The sequence below is a fragment of the Coregonus lavaretus genome (assembly GCF_964263955.1).
Source record: "Coregonus lavaretus genome assembly, chromosome: 1".
In the NCBI taxonomy this organism is placed as follows: domain Eukaryota; kingdom Metazoa; phylum Chordata; class Actinopteri; order Salmoniformes; family Salmonidae; genus Coregonus; species Coregonus lavaretus.
In genome coordinates, this window is record NC_139988.1 from 23,889,151 (window position 1) to 23,905,407 (window position 16,257).

General features: G+C 42.7%; 1 protein-coding gene across 1 annotated transcript in view; it reads left to right on the forward strand.

The window, feature by feature from the left end:
* The window catches only part of LOC311134681 (cytohesin-1-like), a 30,455-nt gene extending 15,343 nt beyond the window's left edge, over nucleotides 1-15,112 (forward strand). The window contains exons 3-13 of the mRNA XM_084168434.1: nucleotides 3,589-3,653; nucleotides 4,717-4,783; nucleotides 4,881-4,999; nucleotides 5,361-5,441; nucleotides 5,533-5,645; nucleotides 5,727-5,875; nucleotides 11,214-11,325; nucleotides 12,787-12,863; nucleotides 13,020-13,091; nucleotides 13,211-13,365; nucleotides 13,656-15,112. Coding sequence (XP_084024560.1) covers nucleotides 3,589-3,653; nucleotides 4,717-4,783; nucleotides 4,881-4,999; nucleotides 5,361-5,441; nucleotides 5,533-5,645; nucleotides 5,727-5,875; nucleotides 11,214-11,325; nucleotides 12,787-12,863; nucleotides 13,020-13,091; nucleotides 13,211-13,365; nucleotides 13,656-13,734 — 1,089 coding nt within the window. The 3' untranslated portion in view covers nucleotides 13,735-15,112. The remainder of the gene's footprint in view (nucleotides 1-3,588; nucleotides 3,654-4,716; nucleotides 4,784-4,880; nucleotides 5,000-5,360; nucleotides 5,442-5,532; nucleotides 5,646-5,726; nucleotides 5,876-11,213; nucleotides 11,326-12,786; nucleotides 12,864-13,019; nucleotides 13,092-13,210; nucleotides 13,366-13,655) is intronic.
* Nucleotides 15,113-16,257: the final 1,145 nt, after the last annotated feature.

Here is a 16,257-nt window from a genome sequence, read left to right on the forward strand (position 1 = left end):
GTATTAGGAAATCATGCATTCTAATTAAACTGTTACAAAATACATAAATTGTAGTTCAGGCCAGTGAAATACAAATGACAAAATAGCTATTGAAACTATTGAAATACCTATATCAAATACATGGAACAGAAATACTGCCCATCGTTGGCACTAGTTGCCTGGACTGTAAGTCTGCAACAGTTTACTTACCACTGTGCTTCCAGTAATGCACTGTAAATTCTAGAAATACAGCATGTTGCTGTAGACAGGTGTTCCAGTAATATGCTGTACATTTGTGTTTCAGTAGATTTGATGCAATAACGCTAAATGGAACGGTAGCCAGTAGGTTACTGAAAATTACTGGCAGCACAGAAGCGGCAGGTAGCAATAGTGGTTAGAGCGTTGCGCCACTAATCAAAAGGTCGCTAGTTTGAATCCCCGTGCCGACTTGGTGAAAAATCTGCTGATGTGCCCTTGAGCAAGGCACTTAACCGTAATTGCTCCTGTAAGTTGCTCTGGATAAGAGCGTCTGCTAAATTACTCATTTTTATATTTATAAGCCAGTAAATTAAATTCATTTAGCAGACGCTCTTATCCTGTGGGTGTGTGCAAACATTAGTATTAGTTAGTATTAGTATTGTGTTAGAGTTGAGTCTATTGATAAAGGATGGTAGGGCCCCAGGGGGACTGATGGGTAATGGAGTGTGTAATGTCCCTGTAACCAAGACTGGCGACCGTGGTGGTTTCCATGGTGAGGGGACAGAAGCCGGGGCTGTCGAAATGGTAACCCATACACAGATGAAGGATACATCAGTCAGGCGCTATGTGTCTCATCTCATCTCACCCTCGCTCTCTTATTCCTTCATCCTCCCTCTCTCTGTTGCTCTCTCCACCTTATTTATCGCTCTCAAGTTTCTCTACCCCCCTCTGACTGTTCCTCCTCTCTCTACATTCATAAAAATATATTTTCAATACCCCCCCCCCCTCCTCCTCTTTGTTTCGTCTCTCTGTTTTTGTGTCTTTGATCTCAGTGGCTCTGATTAGCCAGCTAGGGGCTTAGATCTTGACCCGCCCTTTAACCTGACCCTGAAAGGGACTGTGTTTGTGTGTGAAAGGTAGAGGTGGGACCAAGTCACTATAATCCGAGTCACAAGCAAGTCTCAAGTCACAAGGTCCGAGTCCCAAGTATAATAGGTCAAGACTCGAGTCAAGTCCAAGTCGTGCATTCTAAGAGCAAGTCAAGTCGAGTCAGAAGTTTTCAAGTCTTAAATCAAGTTTAAAAAAGATCTATACATGCAACGACTTGTTCAACTCCAAATCTTTGTCTATTTATTGAGGCTACCAGACAGCCCTTTTCATGATTTAGTCTCCAACACATTTTGACTAGCCTATGTAATTGTAAAATATGAACCTTGTAGCAGTCATAAGGGCATGAAATCAGCAGAAGGCAACGCAGGATGACGTGCTCAGAGCGTAGATTTATTTACAGGTCTTGGTGATCCAATGGTGAAAGCGCCATACAAAACATACAAGTAGATTTACCAAATATACACAGGCAATAGCCCAAAATAAATAGCCTCAGGACAGGTTAAGCCTGATACAATTTGAACAGACACAGGTAGAGGGCAACGCTGTACAGCCTCCCCTTGAGAAAATATATCTGTCTAACAGGAGCTTAAACAGGTAGGCCTACATAATATAAGCACTTGGCCCCCAGGACCATACAATTACCCAATTGGCAATTACAACCAATAAACTGGTTTTACAATGTAAATGGGAATTTCCACATCTATTGTTACATTGGTACATTCGTCTTAATCAGACTTAATGATTATTAATGATATTTCAACAACATGCATACATGGAACAATCCTTTTCTCTTATTCAATGTTCTGACTCCAAAGCGTGGAGCGAAGGCCACTGAGCACTATGCGCTCCTATTACGCACAACCATAATGGCAGAGACAAAGGACACAGACACACGGAACTCCGACATAACCCGGAAAATATGAACGAAGGAAACCGTACATTGAATTAAATAAACAGAACTTCTACCTCATTAATCTTGCGAACGTTCATGTGCACTGTAAACATTGCGCCCACTCAGAGTAGGGTACAAAATGGTTGGCTAAATGAAAATGTATTGTAGGCCTATCAAACATGAAACAGAAATGTCTGTGTTGCAATAAATGGTACAGGGATGGAATGATGAAACGCTAGCAATTATTGTAGTATTGGATGAAATATAGATTGACCACATAGGGCCTATGTATTTAAATGTGTGAAAGCAACAGCAAACATTTCAACAAGAGAAAAAAGCCCTCTCCACTGGTGGAGTTTGGCGAGCGCAAGTGAAGAACCTCGCCTATGGTGCGTCTCCGCCACAGTAATAATTTATTTTAACAGCAAATTCCAAATGCAAGCTTCATAACTAAATGATCAATTTCAAGCAATTGTTACATACCAAAAGACCAGTAGGCCTATGCTAGTAATTGTTGCTCCATTGCTGGTGAGCTTGCAAAGTAAACAGTTCATATTCTTGATCACCAAACAATTTTTGGAGCTGCATATTTATTTATTATGGCAATCCTCTCTTCCTACAATTTTATGTTTGCGCTGCACCCGACCCTACAGCTGTATGCTACAGCAAATCAGCAATCTGTTCGCTAGCTCATCGACCTGTGTTGATTGACAGTTTCGCTAGCCAATCTATTGCAGGTTTCTTTTGCAAGGGCGATGCTGCGGCTACTGTCTCTGGCTGGTTGTAGAGTAATCCACATAGACTCCGTGCCACAAAGTGAGTGACGAAACATTACAAAACCTGGCCAGATAATTAAAAGTAATCAGTCTCAAGTCAAAGTCGAGTCCCGAATGTTGAGGCTCCAAGTCAAGTCTCAAGTTATTTTATTTTCTATCACGTCGAGTCTCAAGTCATCAAATTTGTGACTAGAGTCAGACTCGAGTCCAAGTCATGTAACTGGAGTCCACAACTCTGGTGAAAGGGAGAGAGAGAGCGACAGAGAGAGTATGATAAATGGGGGTAAAGGGTAGATCTGGGTCAGGTGAAGGAGAGTAGGCTGGAGGGAGGGGGGGAGGTATGGAAAGAGAGGGGGAGGGTTGTCTGGTTTGACCCTAGCTAGCAGCAGGTGCATCAGTTCCCAGTGGGACCATCTATAGAAGATTCCCCTACTTAGTCCTATGGGTTGTGTGGGAGGAGTTGTCTCCACTTAGCTCCTCCTACACAACCCATAGGACTGTCTCCACTTAACTCCTCCCACACAACATATAAAGTATGTCTCCTGTCAGAACCCTGGAAACCCCTTGTTCAAAGGCAGATATTTCAGTTGGTTTACTTCTTGTTAACACACACTCCATCTATACACCAATTACACATACACCACAAACTTCTCTCACTCTTCTCTCTCTCCCGCCTTTATTCTCCTCCCTCCCTCCCTCCCTCCCTCCCTTAGTGCCATGGGTATGAGGATTAGCTGAGGCTGCATCAAAGCTGCTCTGTGGGGTTGAGGGATGGTCAGACATCACGAGACAGATGGAGTAATGTGATCTCACTGTACCATACACTCATCTTCTCTCTCTCTCTCTCTCTAGAGGCTGAAGGATGAGATAGCAGAGGTGACGAATGAAATTGACAACCTGGGCATTACCAAAGAGAGGTATGATCTGTGTGTGTGTGTTTCCATGTCTGTTATTGTGATTGTGTGTCACTCTACTGAGGAATGTCCTGTGTCTGTGTGTTTTACCCTTTATGTGTGTGTTCTACCCTTTGTGTGCGTTCTACCCTTTATGTGTGCGTTCTACCCTTTATGTGTGCGTTCTACCCTTTATGTGTGCGTTCTACCCTTTATGTGTGCGTTCTACCCTTTGTGTGTGTTCTACCCTTGACGTGTGTGTTCTACCCTTGACGTGTGTGTTTGTGTGCGTTCTACCCTTTATGTGTGCGTTCTACCCTTTATGTGTGCGTTCTACCCTTTGTGTGTGTTCTACCCTTGACGTGTGTGTTTGTGTGCGTTCTAGCCTTTGTGTGTGTTCTACCCTTTGTGTGTGTTCTACCCTTTATGTGGTGATGGCTTTGGGTGTAGCGGAACTGCCCCTCCCTATCTTCAGGCTATGGTCAAACCCTACACCCAACCCAATCACTCTGTTCTGCCACCTCTGGTCTCAAGGGCCGTCCCACCCCACTTGTCTTTTCCTACGTCTTTATTGAGGAAAGAATGACTCACTACTACTGTGATATGTGGTTGTCTCACCTAGCTATCGTAAGATGAATGCACTAACTGTTAGTCGCTCTGGATAAGAGCGTCTGCTAAATGACTAAAATGTAAAAAATGTTGGGAGAGGGAGAAGAATCATCCTTAGTGAAGAGTCCCCATACCCCCACCCATGGTATTGGTAATGATGTCAGTGATCGGGTGTGTGTGTGTGGTGGTGTCTGTGTATCTCCTTTAAGAGTGATGGGTCTGGGCCAGTGGTTGCCCCGAAACTACAGACACCTGAATGGGTTAATGGGGCTGTTAACTGAGTGATGGTCTTAATAACATGTATGAAGTGTGTGTATAAAGGCTTTATAAATGGTTTACAAAGATTCTATAAACAGTTTACAAAGATTTTTCAGTCTGTTATAAAGGCCATTGGAATTGTGTTTGAAGGTCCTATGTAGTGTTTACGTAGGCTCTATGAATGTGTTAAACAGACTTCATAACTGTGTTGTGGCTGTAGGAAAAGCATGCAGAGAAACAAGCAGGTGTCCATGGGCCGCAAGAAGTTCAACATGGACCCCAAGAAGGTGAGAGAGAAACCCGATCGCAAACCAGCCCCTAGCCCCCACTCTGTGCTATGGTTGTGGTTCTGTGTTCTGATTGGTTGTGTGTACCATCAATCAGGGGATCCGGTTTTTGATTGACAGCGGTCTGCTGAAGAACACCAGCGATGACATCGCCCAGTTCCTATACAAAGGGGAGGGGCTTAACAAGACCGCCATCGGAGACTATCTGGGGGAGAGGTGAGAAACTGGTGGGTGGGTGGGTGAGCAACATTGAGTGAGGAAGAGAGTGAGAGAGATTGATGGATGACCTCTTAAGTGGGTTAATGCATTCTCAACTCAGTGATATTGATTTGGCCCATCTTCCCTAGAGACACACACACACACACACACACACACACACACACACATTGGCCACAGAAAGGAGGTCAGTATTAGGAGATTATAGATTATATTTGGGTTTCTGGTTGCAGAGCTGTTCTCTGAGAAATCTCACAAATGTTTTGAAACAAGGAGAAACAGAATGAACAGGAAATGCTCATTTCTGGTTTTAAAATGTCCATAAACCTGAATACTGTCTGTTGGTATGCGTTTTCTGTAGAAATGACTTCAATCTTGAGGTTCTACATGCCTTCGTGGAGCTGCATGAATTCACAGACCTCAACCTGGTCCAGGCACTCAGGTAACATACACACGCTCACCACACACACGCTCACCACACACACACACACACACACACACACACTCTTATGATTGCATGTCCTCTCACCCAGGCAGTTCCTTTGGAGTTTCCGGTTGCCAGGCGAAGCTCAGAAGATTGACAGGATGATGGAGGCGTTCGCCCAGAGATACTGTCACTGTAACCCTGGGGTCTTCCAGCACAGCGGTATAGAAAGGCCACCATTCAGTCACACACACACGCATACACACGCATACACTAACCTTCCCGTCCCTGTCTGTGTTCCAGATACGTGTTATGTGTTGTCGTTTGCTGTAATCATGCTGAACACCAGTCTCCATAACCCCAATGTGAAGGACAAACCCTCCCACCAGAGATTCACCGCCATGAACAGAGGAATCAACGATGGAGGTGACCTGCCTGAGGACCTACTCAGGGTAACTATCACACTCTATACTATCTGTATGACTTTCTCCATCCCTCTGTCCTTCTAGAAAGCTCTCTCTCTTCCCCTCCCTTTATCTATCTCTGTCTCTTCCACCCATACTATACTAGAGGTTGAGGACCTGGTCACACATGAGAAACCATCCTTTGTTTGCAGCAAACGTTCTCTCTCTCTCTCTCTCTCTCTCGCTCTCGCTCTCTCTATTCAATTGGCTTTATTGGCATGGGAAACGTATGTTTACATTGCCAAAGCAAGTGAAATGGATAATAAACGAAAGTGAAATAAACAATAAAAATGAACAGTAAACATTACACTCACAAAAGTTCCAAAGGAATAGAGACATTTCAAATGTCATCATAGCTATATACAGTGTTGAAACGATGTGCAAATAGTTAAAGTACAAAAGGGAAAATAAATAAACATAAATATGGGTTGTGTTTACAATGGTGTTTGTTATTCACTGGTTGCCCTTTTCTTGTGGCAACAGGTCACAAATCTTGCACCCAATAGATCAATCAAATCAAATTATATTGGTGGCATGCACATATTTAGCAGATGTTATTGCGGGTGTAGTGAAATGCTTGTGTTCTTGTGAATTTTGGCCCATTCCTCCTGACAGAACTGGTGTAACTGAGTCAGGTTTGTAGGCCTCCTTGCTCGCACACGCTTTTTCAGTTCTGCCCACAAATGTTCTATAGGCTTGAGGTCAGGGCTTTGTGATGGCCACTCCAATACCTTGACTTTGTTGTCCTTAAGACATTTTGCCACAACTTTGGAAGTATGCTTGGGGTCATTGTCCATTTAGAAGACCCATTTGCGACCAAGCTTTAACTTCCTGACTGATGTCTTGAGATGTTGCTTCAATATATCCAGATGATACCTTCAGGCATTTGGAAATTGCTCCCAAGGATGAACCAGACTTGTGGAGGTCAACAAATGTTCTTCTGAGGTCTTGGCTGGTTTCTTGTGATTTTCCCATGATGTCAAGCAAAGGGGCACTGAGTTTGAAGGTAGGCCTTGAAATACATCCACAGGTACACCTCCAATTGACTCAAATGATGTCAATTAGCCTACCAGAAGCTTCTAAAGCTATGACATCATTTTCTGGAATTTTCCAAGCTGTTTAAAGGCACAGTCAACTTAGTGTATGTAAACTTCTGACCCACTGGAATTGTGTTAGTGAATTATAAGTGAAATAATCTGTCTGTAAACAATTGTTGGAAAAATGACTTGTGTCATGGACAAAGTAGATGTCCTAACCGACTTGCCAAAACTATAGTTTGTTAACAAGAAATTTGTGGAGTGGTTGAAAAACGAGTTTGAAACTTCCGACTTCAACTGTATATAAATATTAGGATGAGCGAAGTGGCATTGACTAAAATACAGTATATACATTGAAATGAGTAAAGCAGTATTTAAAGATTATTAAAGTGACCAGTGATTCCATGTCTATGTATATAGAGCAGCAGCCTCTAAGGAGCAGGGTTGAGTAACCGGGTGGTAGTCGGCTAGTGATGGCTATTTAACAGTCTGATGGCCTTGAGATAGAAGCTGTTTTTCAGTCTCTTGGTCCCAGCTTTGATGCACCTGTACTGACCTCGCCTTCTGGATGATAGCGGGGTGAACAGGCCGTGGCTCGGTTGGTGTTGGTTGATGTCCTTGATGATCTTTTTGGCCTTCCTGTGACTTTGGCCGTTGTAGGTGCGCTGAAGGGCAGACAGTGTGCCCCCGGTGATGCGTTGGGCCAACCGCACCACCCTCTGGAGAGCCCTGCGGTTGCGGGAGGTGCAGTTGCCGTACCAGGCGGTGATACAGCCCGACAGGATGCTTTCAAGTGTGCATTTGTAAAAGTTTGTGAGGGTCTTTGGGGCCAAGCCACATTTCTTCAGCCTCCTGAGGTTGAAGAGGTGCTGTTGCGCCTTCTTCACCACAGTGTCTGTGTGGGTGGACCATTTCAGATTGTCAGTGATTTGTACTCCGAGGAACTTGAAGCTTTTCACCCTCCACTGCGATCCCGTCAATGTGGATAGGGGTGTGCTGTCTCCTGAAGTCCAAGATCAGCTCCTTCGTTTTGTTGAGGGAGAGGTTATTTTCCTGGCACGACTTGTTTTCGAATTCTTTGTGGGTCTGTGTAATCTGAGGAAAATATGTGTCTCTAATATGGTCATACATTTGGCAGGAGGTTAGGAAGTGCAGCTCACTTTCCACCTCATTTTGTGGGCAGTCTCTCTCTCTCCATATCTCTCTCTCTCTCTCCATATCTCTCTCCCTCTCTTTCTCACTCCATATATCTCTCACTCCATATCTCTCTCTCTCTCTTTAATTCAATTCAATTTGCTTTATTGGCATGACGCAACAATGTACATATTGTCAAAGCATACTTTGGTGATTAAATGTACAATATTAACATTGTTAAAATAATAAGAATCAAGATTGTCAACGGGACAATCAGTAACAACAATAATCAAGGGGGAAAAAAACATACAATAACAATGGCATAGAGGACATGTGCAGGTTGGTTGGCCTGTACTTTGTCAAGGTTTTTCTAAGGTTTTGATTAGTAACCATGGTCAAATAGTTTGCCATGGTGTACTGTCGATTTAGGGCCAGATAGTACTGCATTTTGCTTTGTGCTTGTATTTACCTAATAGGTAATGTAGTTTTGTTTTGACTGTGTTGTAATTTGGTTTATTCTGATTCATTGGATCTTTGGTCCTGAGGCTTCAGTGTGTTAGTAAAACAGGTTTGTGAACTCAGGACCAGCTGGATGAGGGGACTCTTTGCTCAGCTCTTGGCATTGCAGGGCTTGGTAATGATATGAGAGGGGGTCACTGTATTTTAGATGTTTCCAAAACTTAATTGCTATTTGTTTGTAGTTTTCCCCTGTACAATCTTACAGAACTCTGCATGCAGGGTTTCAATGGGGTGTTTGTCCCATTGGGTGAAATCTTGTTTTGCAAGTGGACCCCACACCTCGCTGCCATAAAGTGCAATTGGTTCAATGACACATTAAATTCGTTTTAGCCAAATTTTAATAGGTATTTACATTTGAATTAGTTTTTTAATGGCGTAGAATGCCCTGTGTGCTTTCTCTCTCAGTTCATTCACTGCCTCATTTAGGTGTCCAGTTGAGCTTATTTTTAAACCTAAGTAATTCTAGTGTGTGCAGTACTCAATATATTTTGTACCAATTGAGAACTTTGGTCTAATTCCCTGAGATCTGGATCTTCTCTGGAAAATGCATTATTTTTGTCCTATTTGGTTATACTGCCAGGGCCCAGGTCTGGCAGTACTGCTCTAGCAGGTCCAGGCTCTGCTGTAGGCCATGTGCTGTGGGTGACAGCAGGCACAGGTCATCTGCGAAGAGCAGGCATTTAACCTCTGAATTGTGGAGACTAACATCAGGGGCTGAGGATTGTTCTAGAATAGTGGCCAATTCGTTGATGTAAATATTGAAGAGCGTGGGGCTCAGATTGCAACCCCGCCTCTGGTTAAATAATTCTGTTATTTTCTTGCCAATTTTTATGCTGCACGTAGTATTGCCAGTTGATTTATTGATTTAATAATGTTGTATGTTTTACCCCCTACACCGCTTTCAAAAACTTCCGGTCCTGTATGCAAAATAGAATCAAATGCATTTTTGAAGTCGATAAAGCAAGTGTACATTTTGGTATTATTTTGGTGGACATGTTTATCTATCAGGGTGTGTAGGGTGTAAATATGATTGGTCGTGCGACGTTTTGGTATAAATCCAATTTGGCTTTTACTCAAGACATTGTGCTTATTAAGGAAGTTTAGAACTCTTATAATACTACAGAAAACCTTCCTCAGGCTACTGTTCACAGAAATGCCTCTGTAATTGTTAGGGTCAAATCTGTCCCTGTTCTTAAAGATTGGGGCTATGAGTCCTTGATTCCAGATGTCAGGAAAATAACCTACAGTCAGGATCAAATTAAACAGTTTTAATATAGCGAATTGAAATTTTGCACTAGTGAATTTGAGCATCTCATTTAGGATGCCATCAGGTCCACATGCTTTTTTTAATTTGAGTGCCTGAAGTTTCTTATAGAGCTCCTGGTCAGTAATTGGGGTGTCCAATGGATTTTGATTGTTCTTTTATAGTTTTTTCTAATCCATTCAACTTCTCATGAATTTGGCATTGTTCTGCGTTTGCATCAGTTTGAACGGTGTTGTAGAGTGTTTTAAAATGGGTTGTCCATATGTCACCATTTTGTATTGCTAATTCCTCTAGTTTTTCCAATTTTGCCAGAAGTTGTTTGTGTTTATGGACTCCTCAATTAGTGTCAGCTGCTTGCTGTTGTACTGGGCTTTTTTGGTTCTGAGTATATGTTTAAAGAGTTTTAAAGTCTCACAGTAATGAAGGCATAATTCACCATTATTTGGGTCTCTGTGCTTTTGGTTGGATAGTTGTCTAAGTTTTTTCCTTATAATTTTACAATCTGCATCAAAACAGTTGTCATCTGTGGTCTTTTTTGGTTTGTTTTTTATTAATTTCAGTTGTGCTTCTTTTGCCGTTTGCCTGACTATATTGTTGATGTTTTTTACTGCCAGATTGATGCCTTCTTTACTGTGAGTGGATGTGGTATCCAGAAAGCTATCTAAGAGTGTTTGGATTTTTTCTCTTGCTCTCTCGCTCTCTCTCGCTCTCTCTTTCCATATCTCGCTCCATATCTCTCTCTCTCCATATCCCCCTCTCTCCATCTCTCTTTCTCTCTCCATCTTTTTCTCTCTCTCCATATCTCACTGTAACTCTCTCCATATCTCTTGCTCTCTCCCTCGCTCTCTCTCGCCATATCTCTTTCTATCGCTCTCTCTCAATTCAACTCTCTCTCCATATCGCTCTCTCCATATCTCTTTCTCAATTCAATTAAACTCTCTCTCTCCATCTCTTTCTATCTCTCCCTCACTCACTCTCTCTCTCAATCTCTTTCTCCATATCTCTCTCTCTCTCTCTCTCTTTCCATATCTCTCTCTCTCCATATCTCTCTCTCTCCATACCTCTCTCTCTCCATATCTCACTGTATCTCTATCCCTCTCTCTCTCGCTCTCTCCCTCGCTCTCTCTCTCGCCATATCTCTCTCTATCGCTCTCTCTCTCAATTCAACTCAATCTATATCTCTCTCTCCATATCTCTCCCTCTCCATATCTCTCTCCATATCTCTCTCTCTCCATATTTCTCTCTTTCCATATCTCTTTCTCTCCGTATCCCCCTCTCTCTATATATATATAAATATATATATATATATCTCTCTCTCTCTCTCTCTCTCTGTCTCTCTGTGTCTGTCGTCTGTCTGTCTGTCTGTCTGTAGAACCTGTATGAGGGTATAAAGAATGAGCCCTTTAAGATCCCAGAGGATGATGGGAATGACCTCACACACACTTTCTTCAACCCCGACCGGGAGGGTTGGCTACTCAAACGAGGTGAGAGAGTCAACTTTGCTGTAAAAGTCTAGTAGAGCACAGGACAGCTAGTTTTATTGATGCTTCTACTCCCTCGGGTGGACAGATGTAGAACTACACTCTCCTGTTTGGCCTTCTCATTCATACCAAGAATATAGCCTATATAATGAGTATAAAAATATATAATGGGTATAAGTATTTATGACTCAATGTAGTTTGACTTTGTGTTTTTTCTTCCTCATTTGTTTTGGGTGATTTTGGTCTCCAGGAGGTATGTAAATATGTATGGATTGGAAACCTGACGCCTCGATCACACCGACAGCGTCATTGCATTTTGGTACACCAGAAGTACATTCATTTCCGATGGGAATGCTGCGTTTGCCTTGCAGCATTGCATTGCAGAGGCAGTTGCAGTGCGTTCTGTGTGGTGCATACGTTGGATTTATCGAACGTATGCGTCAAACTGTATGCGTAGACGGCTTGACAGAAATGGTAGCAGAAGGTGAATGTTGAACTTTGTTGCACACATATCCAGATGATTCTGCATACTATTTTGCGCAATAATACTATCGGTGTGATCAAGGCGTTACCCTCCTCAGCCTCTGTGCTTTGCTTCATGGTACTGCTTCCTATACTCTGCCATGCTACCCAAAGCTTTGTCCAATGAAAATCTACTGTTAACTATGATTTCATTATAAAGAATGAAAGAATTGTTGGTAAAATGGGATTTATCTGCTCTTTAATCTGTGCAAGATGTCATTGACCTCAACGCAAATAACCTTTAAACCTAACCCTACCATCCAATCAGTATCTCAACCATAGAGATATATAGAGGACTCTAGTGCTCAAAATCCAGTTTCAGCGCGGGCAGCGCCATTGAGGACTACCATTTTGAATTAGTCAACTGGGTGGGACTTCCTATGGGTTAAGGAAGGATCACATAATTCCATCCGGGTCATCAGGAGGGATCAGCCAATTAATTATACTTGTGAGCAAACGTTCCATAACTGCAGGTGGCAGTAAATCGCCAACCTTGGCTTTATACCAGTTCAAGTAACACACTCCAGGTGGCAGTATGCAAACTTTTAGTTTGTTTACCAACTCATAGAAGTAGTAGAAGAAGAATATGTACTACTTCAAAATAGAGATGGCCTCAATGGCGCTGCCTGTGCGCTCACAGACGCCATAATGGGACAGATACAAAGAAGAGTCCTCTATCATTCTGTATGATCTCAACTAATGCATTGCATTCATGGTCGACTTTGTTGCCGTCATGCTGTGTCTTCTGAGAAGCATGACTGCATTAAAGACGACTTGGAACGCGTCCATAGGCTCCTTCCTGGTACTGGCTAATGTCTGTGCTGCCATCTGTCTGTCTGGACCGTCTAGGGGCACCTTTTAATCTGTGCATTTTGCTTGTTCTGACCCTTTCATTTTATGAATCCTGATTGAACTCTGACCTTTAACCTCTAACCCCCTCAGGAGGGCGCGTGAAGACGTGGAAGAGACGATGGTTCATCCTCACAGACAACTGCCTGTACTACTTTGAGTACACTACTGTGAGTTGTTTTCTCTCTCTGTCTATTCCTCGCTCTTTTTCTGTTATGCTTTTTTCTCCATTACATTCAATGTACCAGTTGTGAGCTGTAATGCTCTCTCCTTGTTTCTTTCTCCTGGTTTCTCTCTCCTGGTTTCTCCTCCCTCCCTCTCTCCAGGATAAGGAGCCTAGGGGTATCATCCCTCTGGAGAATCTGAGTATTAGAGAGGTGGACGACTCCAAGAAAGCAGTAAGTTACTCTCTCTTTCCCTGTGCTCTTTCTCCAGCTTTTCTCCCTGTTTCCTTTTAGAAGCCTTCTGAGTCACATCTCTCTCTCTCTCTCTCTCTCTCTCTCTCTCTCTCTCTCAGAACTGTTTTGAGCTGTTCATCCCAGACCACAGGGATCAGGTGATCAAGGCGTGTAAGACCGAGGCGGACGGACGTGTTGTCGAGGGCAACCACACCTTCTATCGAATCTCCGCCCCCACAGCCGAGGAAAAGGAGGAGTGGATCACCAGCATCAAGTGAATTCTTGGCGGTGTCCCAATAACCTCTCCTTCTTCCTGAAGTGTACATACATTCACATTGGATTGGTGTAGGCATGGGCTAGAGGGACTTTCCATATACCAGTCATTTACTTTCAAATCCATTCAGGGAAGTGAACAAGTGCACACTTTGGGAGAAAGGAGAGAGTTTTGGGACTAAAGTCTTATTTCTTACTTCCAAGTCATGTCCTATCCTTCCTCTATGCGATCCTGCTCTAGTATCATGCCAAAAATGAAAATTCATATTGCTCTCCCCTCTCTTAATGTAGAAAAGCCATCAGCAGGGACCCCTTCTACGAGATGCTGGCAGCCCGGAAGAAAAAGGTGTCTGCCCTGACAAGCCTGTAGGAAAGACCCAGGCTCCAGCACTTCAGCAGGAGGAGCAGGCCTCACTCTACTCTACAACCCAGTGTTTGTGCCCATGGACCTGAACTAAAGGACCTATGGAACTGTGTACACAAGAAAGCAGAAGATCCCCAAAGCCTGTTGAAAGTCTAGGTGGAAGCTGTCATCATATTGATCTTGCTTTCTTCAGATTCACAAACACTGGAGTGAAAGGATTATGAAGGGGCACAGGTTTGGGACAGAGATCAGGAATGCAGAGAGGATTAGATTTCCTTTTTCAGCGCCCTCTACAGGAAGTTACGTCATGCAATATTATGCTTTGATACAAAATTAACAGAGGAAGGTAACATGAATCTATTTTTACACAAACCTCTTTTTCTGAGGGTTCTTCTCATAGTGCTGTTGTTACTACAGAGCATAATCTCTTTCTGAATAGTTCCCATAACAAACCACCACTGTTTCTCCTTTCTCTCTCTCTGTCTTTCTTTCTTTGTTTCCATGTTTGTTTACATTTACATTTTAGTCATTTAGCAGATACTCTTATCCAGAGCGACTTACAGTTAGTGAGTGCATACATTAAATTAAATTGTGTCCGGGTAATTGGCAGGGCTGGGAATTGCCAGGGACTGACCTCACGATGCAATATCACGCTACTTAGCTGCCGATACGATATGTATTGCGATTATCATGATTCTATATTGAGATTTTATTGCGATTTGATGTTCTAAACATATTTCTCATGAAATGTCTGCTGCAGAGGGACAAGAGAGCCATGAGAAAACGAGTTCACTAGTAATTGGGCTGTGTCAGTGATCTGGGGCTTGAGATATGGGAGCTGAGTCAGCAGAATAGTTGAAAAAATCTGTCTCTGCCCAAAGCCTGTCTGCCCAAAGCCTGTCTCTGCCATCACTGTATTAGTTCTGCTCTTCATTTAGTTTTGATACCTCTGTTACTACAACTGCAGAGTGGAATGAGGAGGAATGGCACACAAAGGAAGGGTTGAAATATTCAGTGTTTTATTCTGATATGGTGACAATTAAAAGTACGTTTGCAGAGAAAGTGAATAAATAAAATACCTTATTACAGTTGTCTGTTAAATGTGTTATCATATGAGATGCATTTCTGTCATATCAATGTGCTCTTTGGAGGGCTGTGTTTTAGTTTTTATATTGGCAAATAAATTAATCGCCAATTGTTTTGTTCTCAATGCACTGATTTATGAAACGCAAGTCAAGCTTGAATTATATTAGTTTATTTACCAATAATGCATATCATTCATTGTGAAGGTTTTGTATCAAAAAGGTTTGTGCTGTTTATACCCTTATGCCATCATGTTTTTCTTCATTTGATTTCAGATTACCAGAAATAAATCTCTGATGCTAGTCTCATTTTTCCTTTCTTTGGTTAAGATTTGACTTGACAAGTGAGGTTAACACAGTAAAAACTTTATTTTTTACATTGGATATAACCACACTAGACACAAAGAGAGACAGTGATATAGAGGGAAAAAAGTATTTGATCCCCTGCTGATTTTGTACGTTTGCCCACTGACAAAGAAATTATCAGTCTATAATTTTAATGGTAGGTTTATTTGAACAGTGAGAGACAGAATAACAACAAAAAAATCCAGAAAACGCATCTCAAAAATGTTATAAATTGATTTGCATTTTAATGAGGGAAATAAGTATTTGACCCCCTCTCAATCAGAACGATTTCTGGCACGCAGGTGTCTTTTATACAGGTAACAAACTGAGATTAGGAGCACACTCTTAAAGGGAGTGCTCCTAATCTCAGTTTGTTACCTGTATAAAAGACACCTGTCCACAGAAGCAATCAATCACTCAGATTCCAAACTCTCCACCATGGCCAAGACCAAAGAGCTCTCCAAGGATGTCAGGGACAAGATTGTAGACCTACACAAGGCTGGAATGGGCTACAAGACCATCGCCAAGCAGCTTGGTGTGATTATTCGCAAATGGAAGAAACACAAAATAACTGTCAATCTCCCTCGGCCTGGGGCTCCATGCAAGATCTCACCTCGTGGAGTTGCAATGATCATGAGAACGGTGAGGAATCAGCCCAGAACTACAAGGGAGGATCTTGTCAATGATCTCAAGGCAGCTGGGACCATAGTCACCAAGAAAACAATTGGTAACACTACACCGTGAAGGACTGAAATCCTGCAGCGCCCACAAGGTCCCCCTGCTCAAGAAAGCACATATACAGGCCCGTCTGAAGTTTGCCAATGAACATCTGAATGATTCAGAGGAGAACTGGGTGAAAGTGTTGTGGTCAGATGAGACCAAAATGGAGCTCTTTGGCATCAACTCAACTCGCCATGTTTGGAGGAGAAGGAATGCTGCCTATGACCCCAAGAACACCATCCCCACCGTCAAACATGGAGGTGGAAACATTATGCTTTGGGGGTGTTTTTCTGCTAAGGGGACAGGACAACTTCACCGCATCAAAGGGACGATGGACGGGGCCATGTACCATCAAATCTTGGGTAACCTCCTTCCCTCAGCT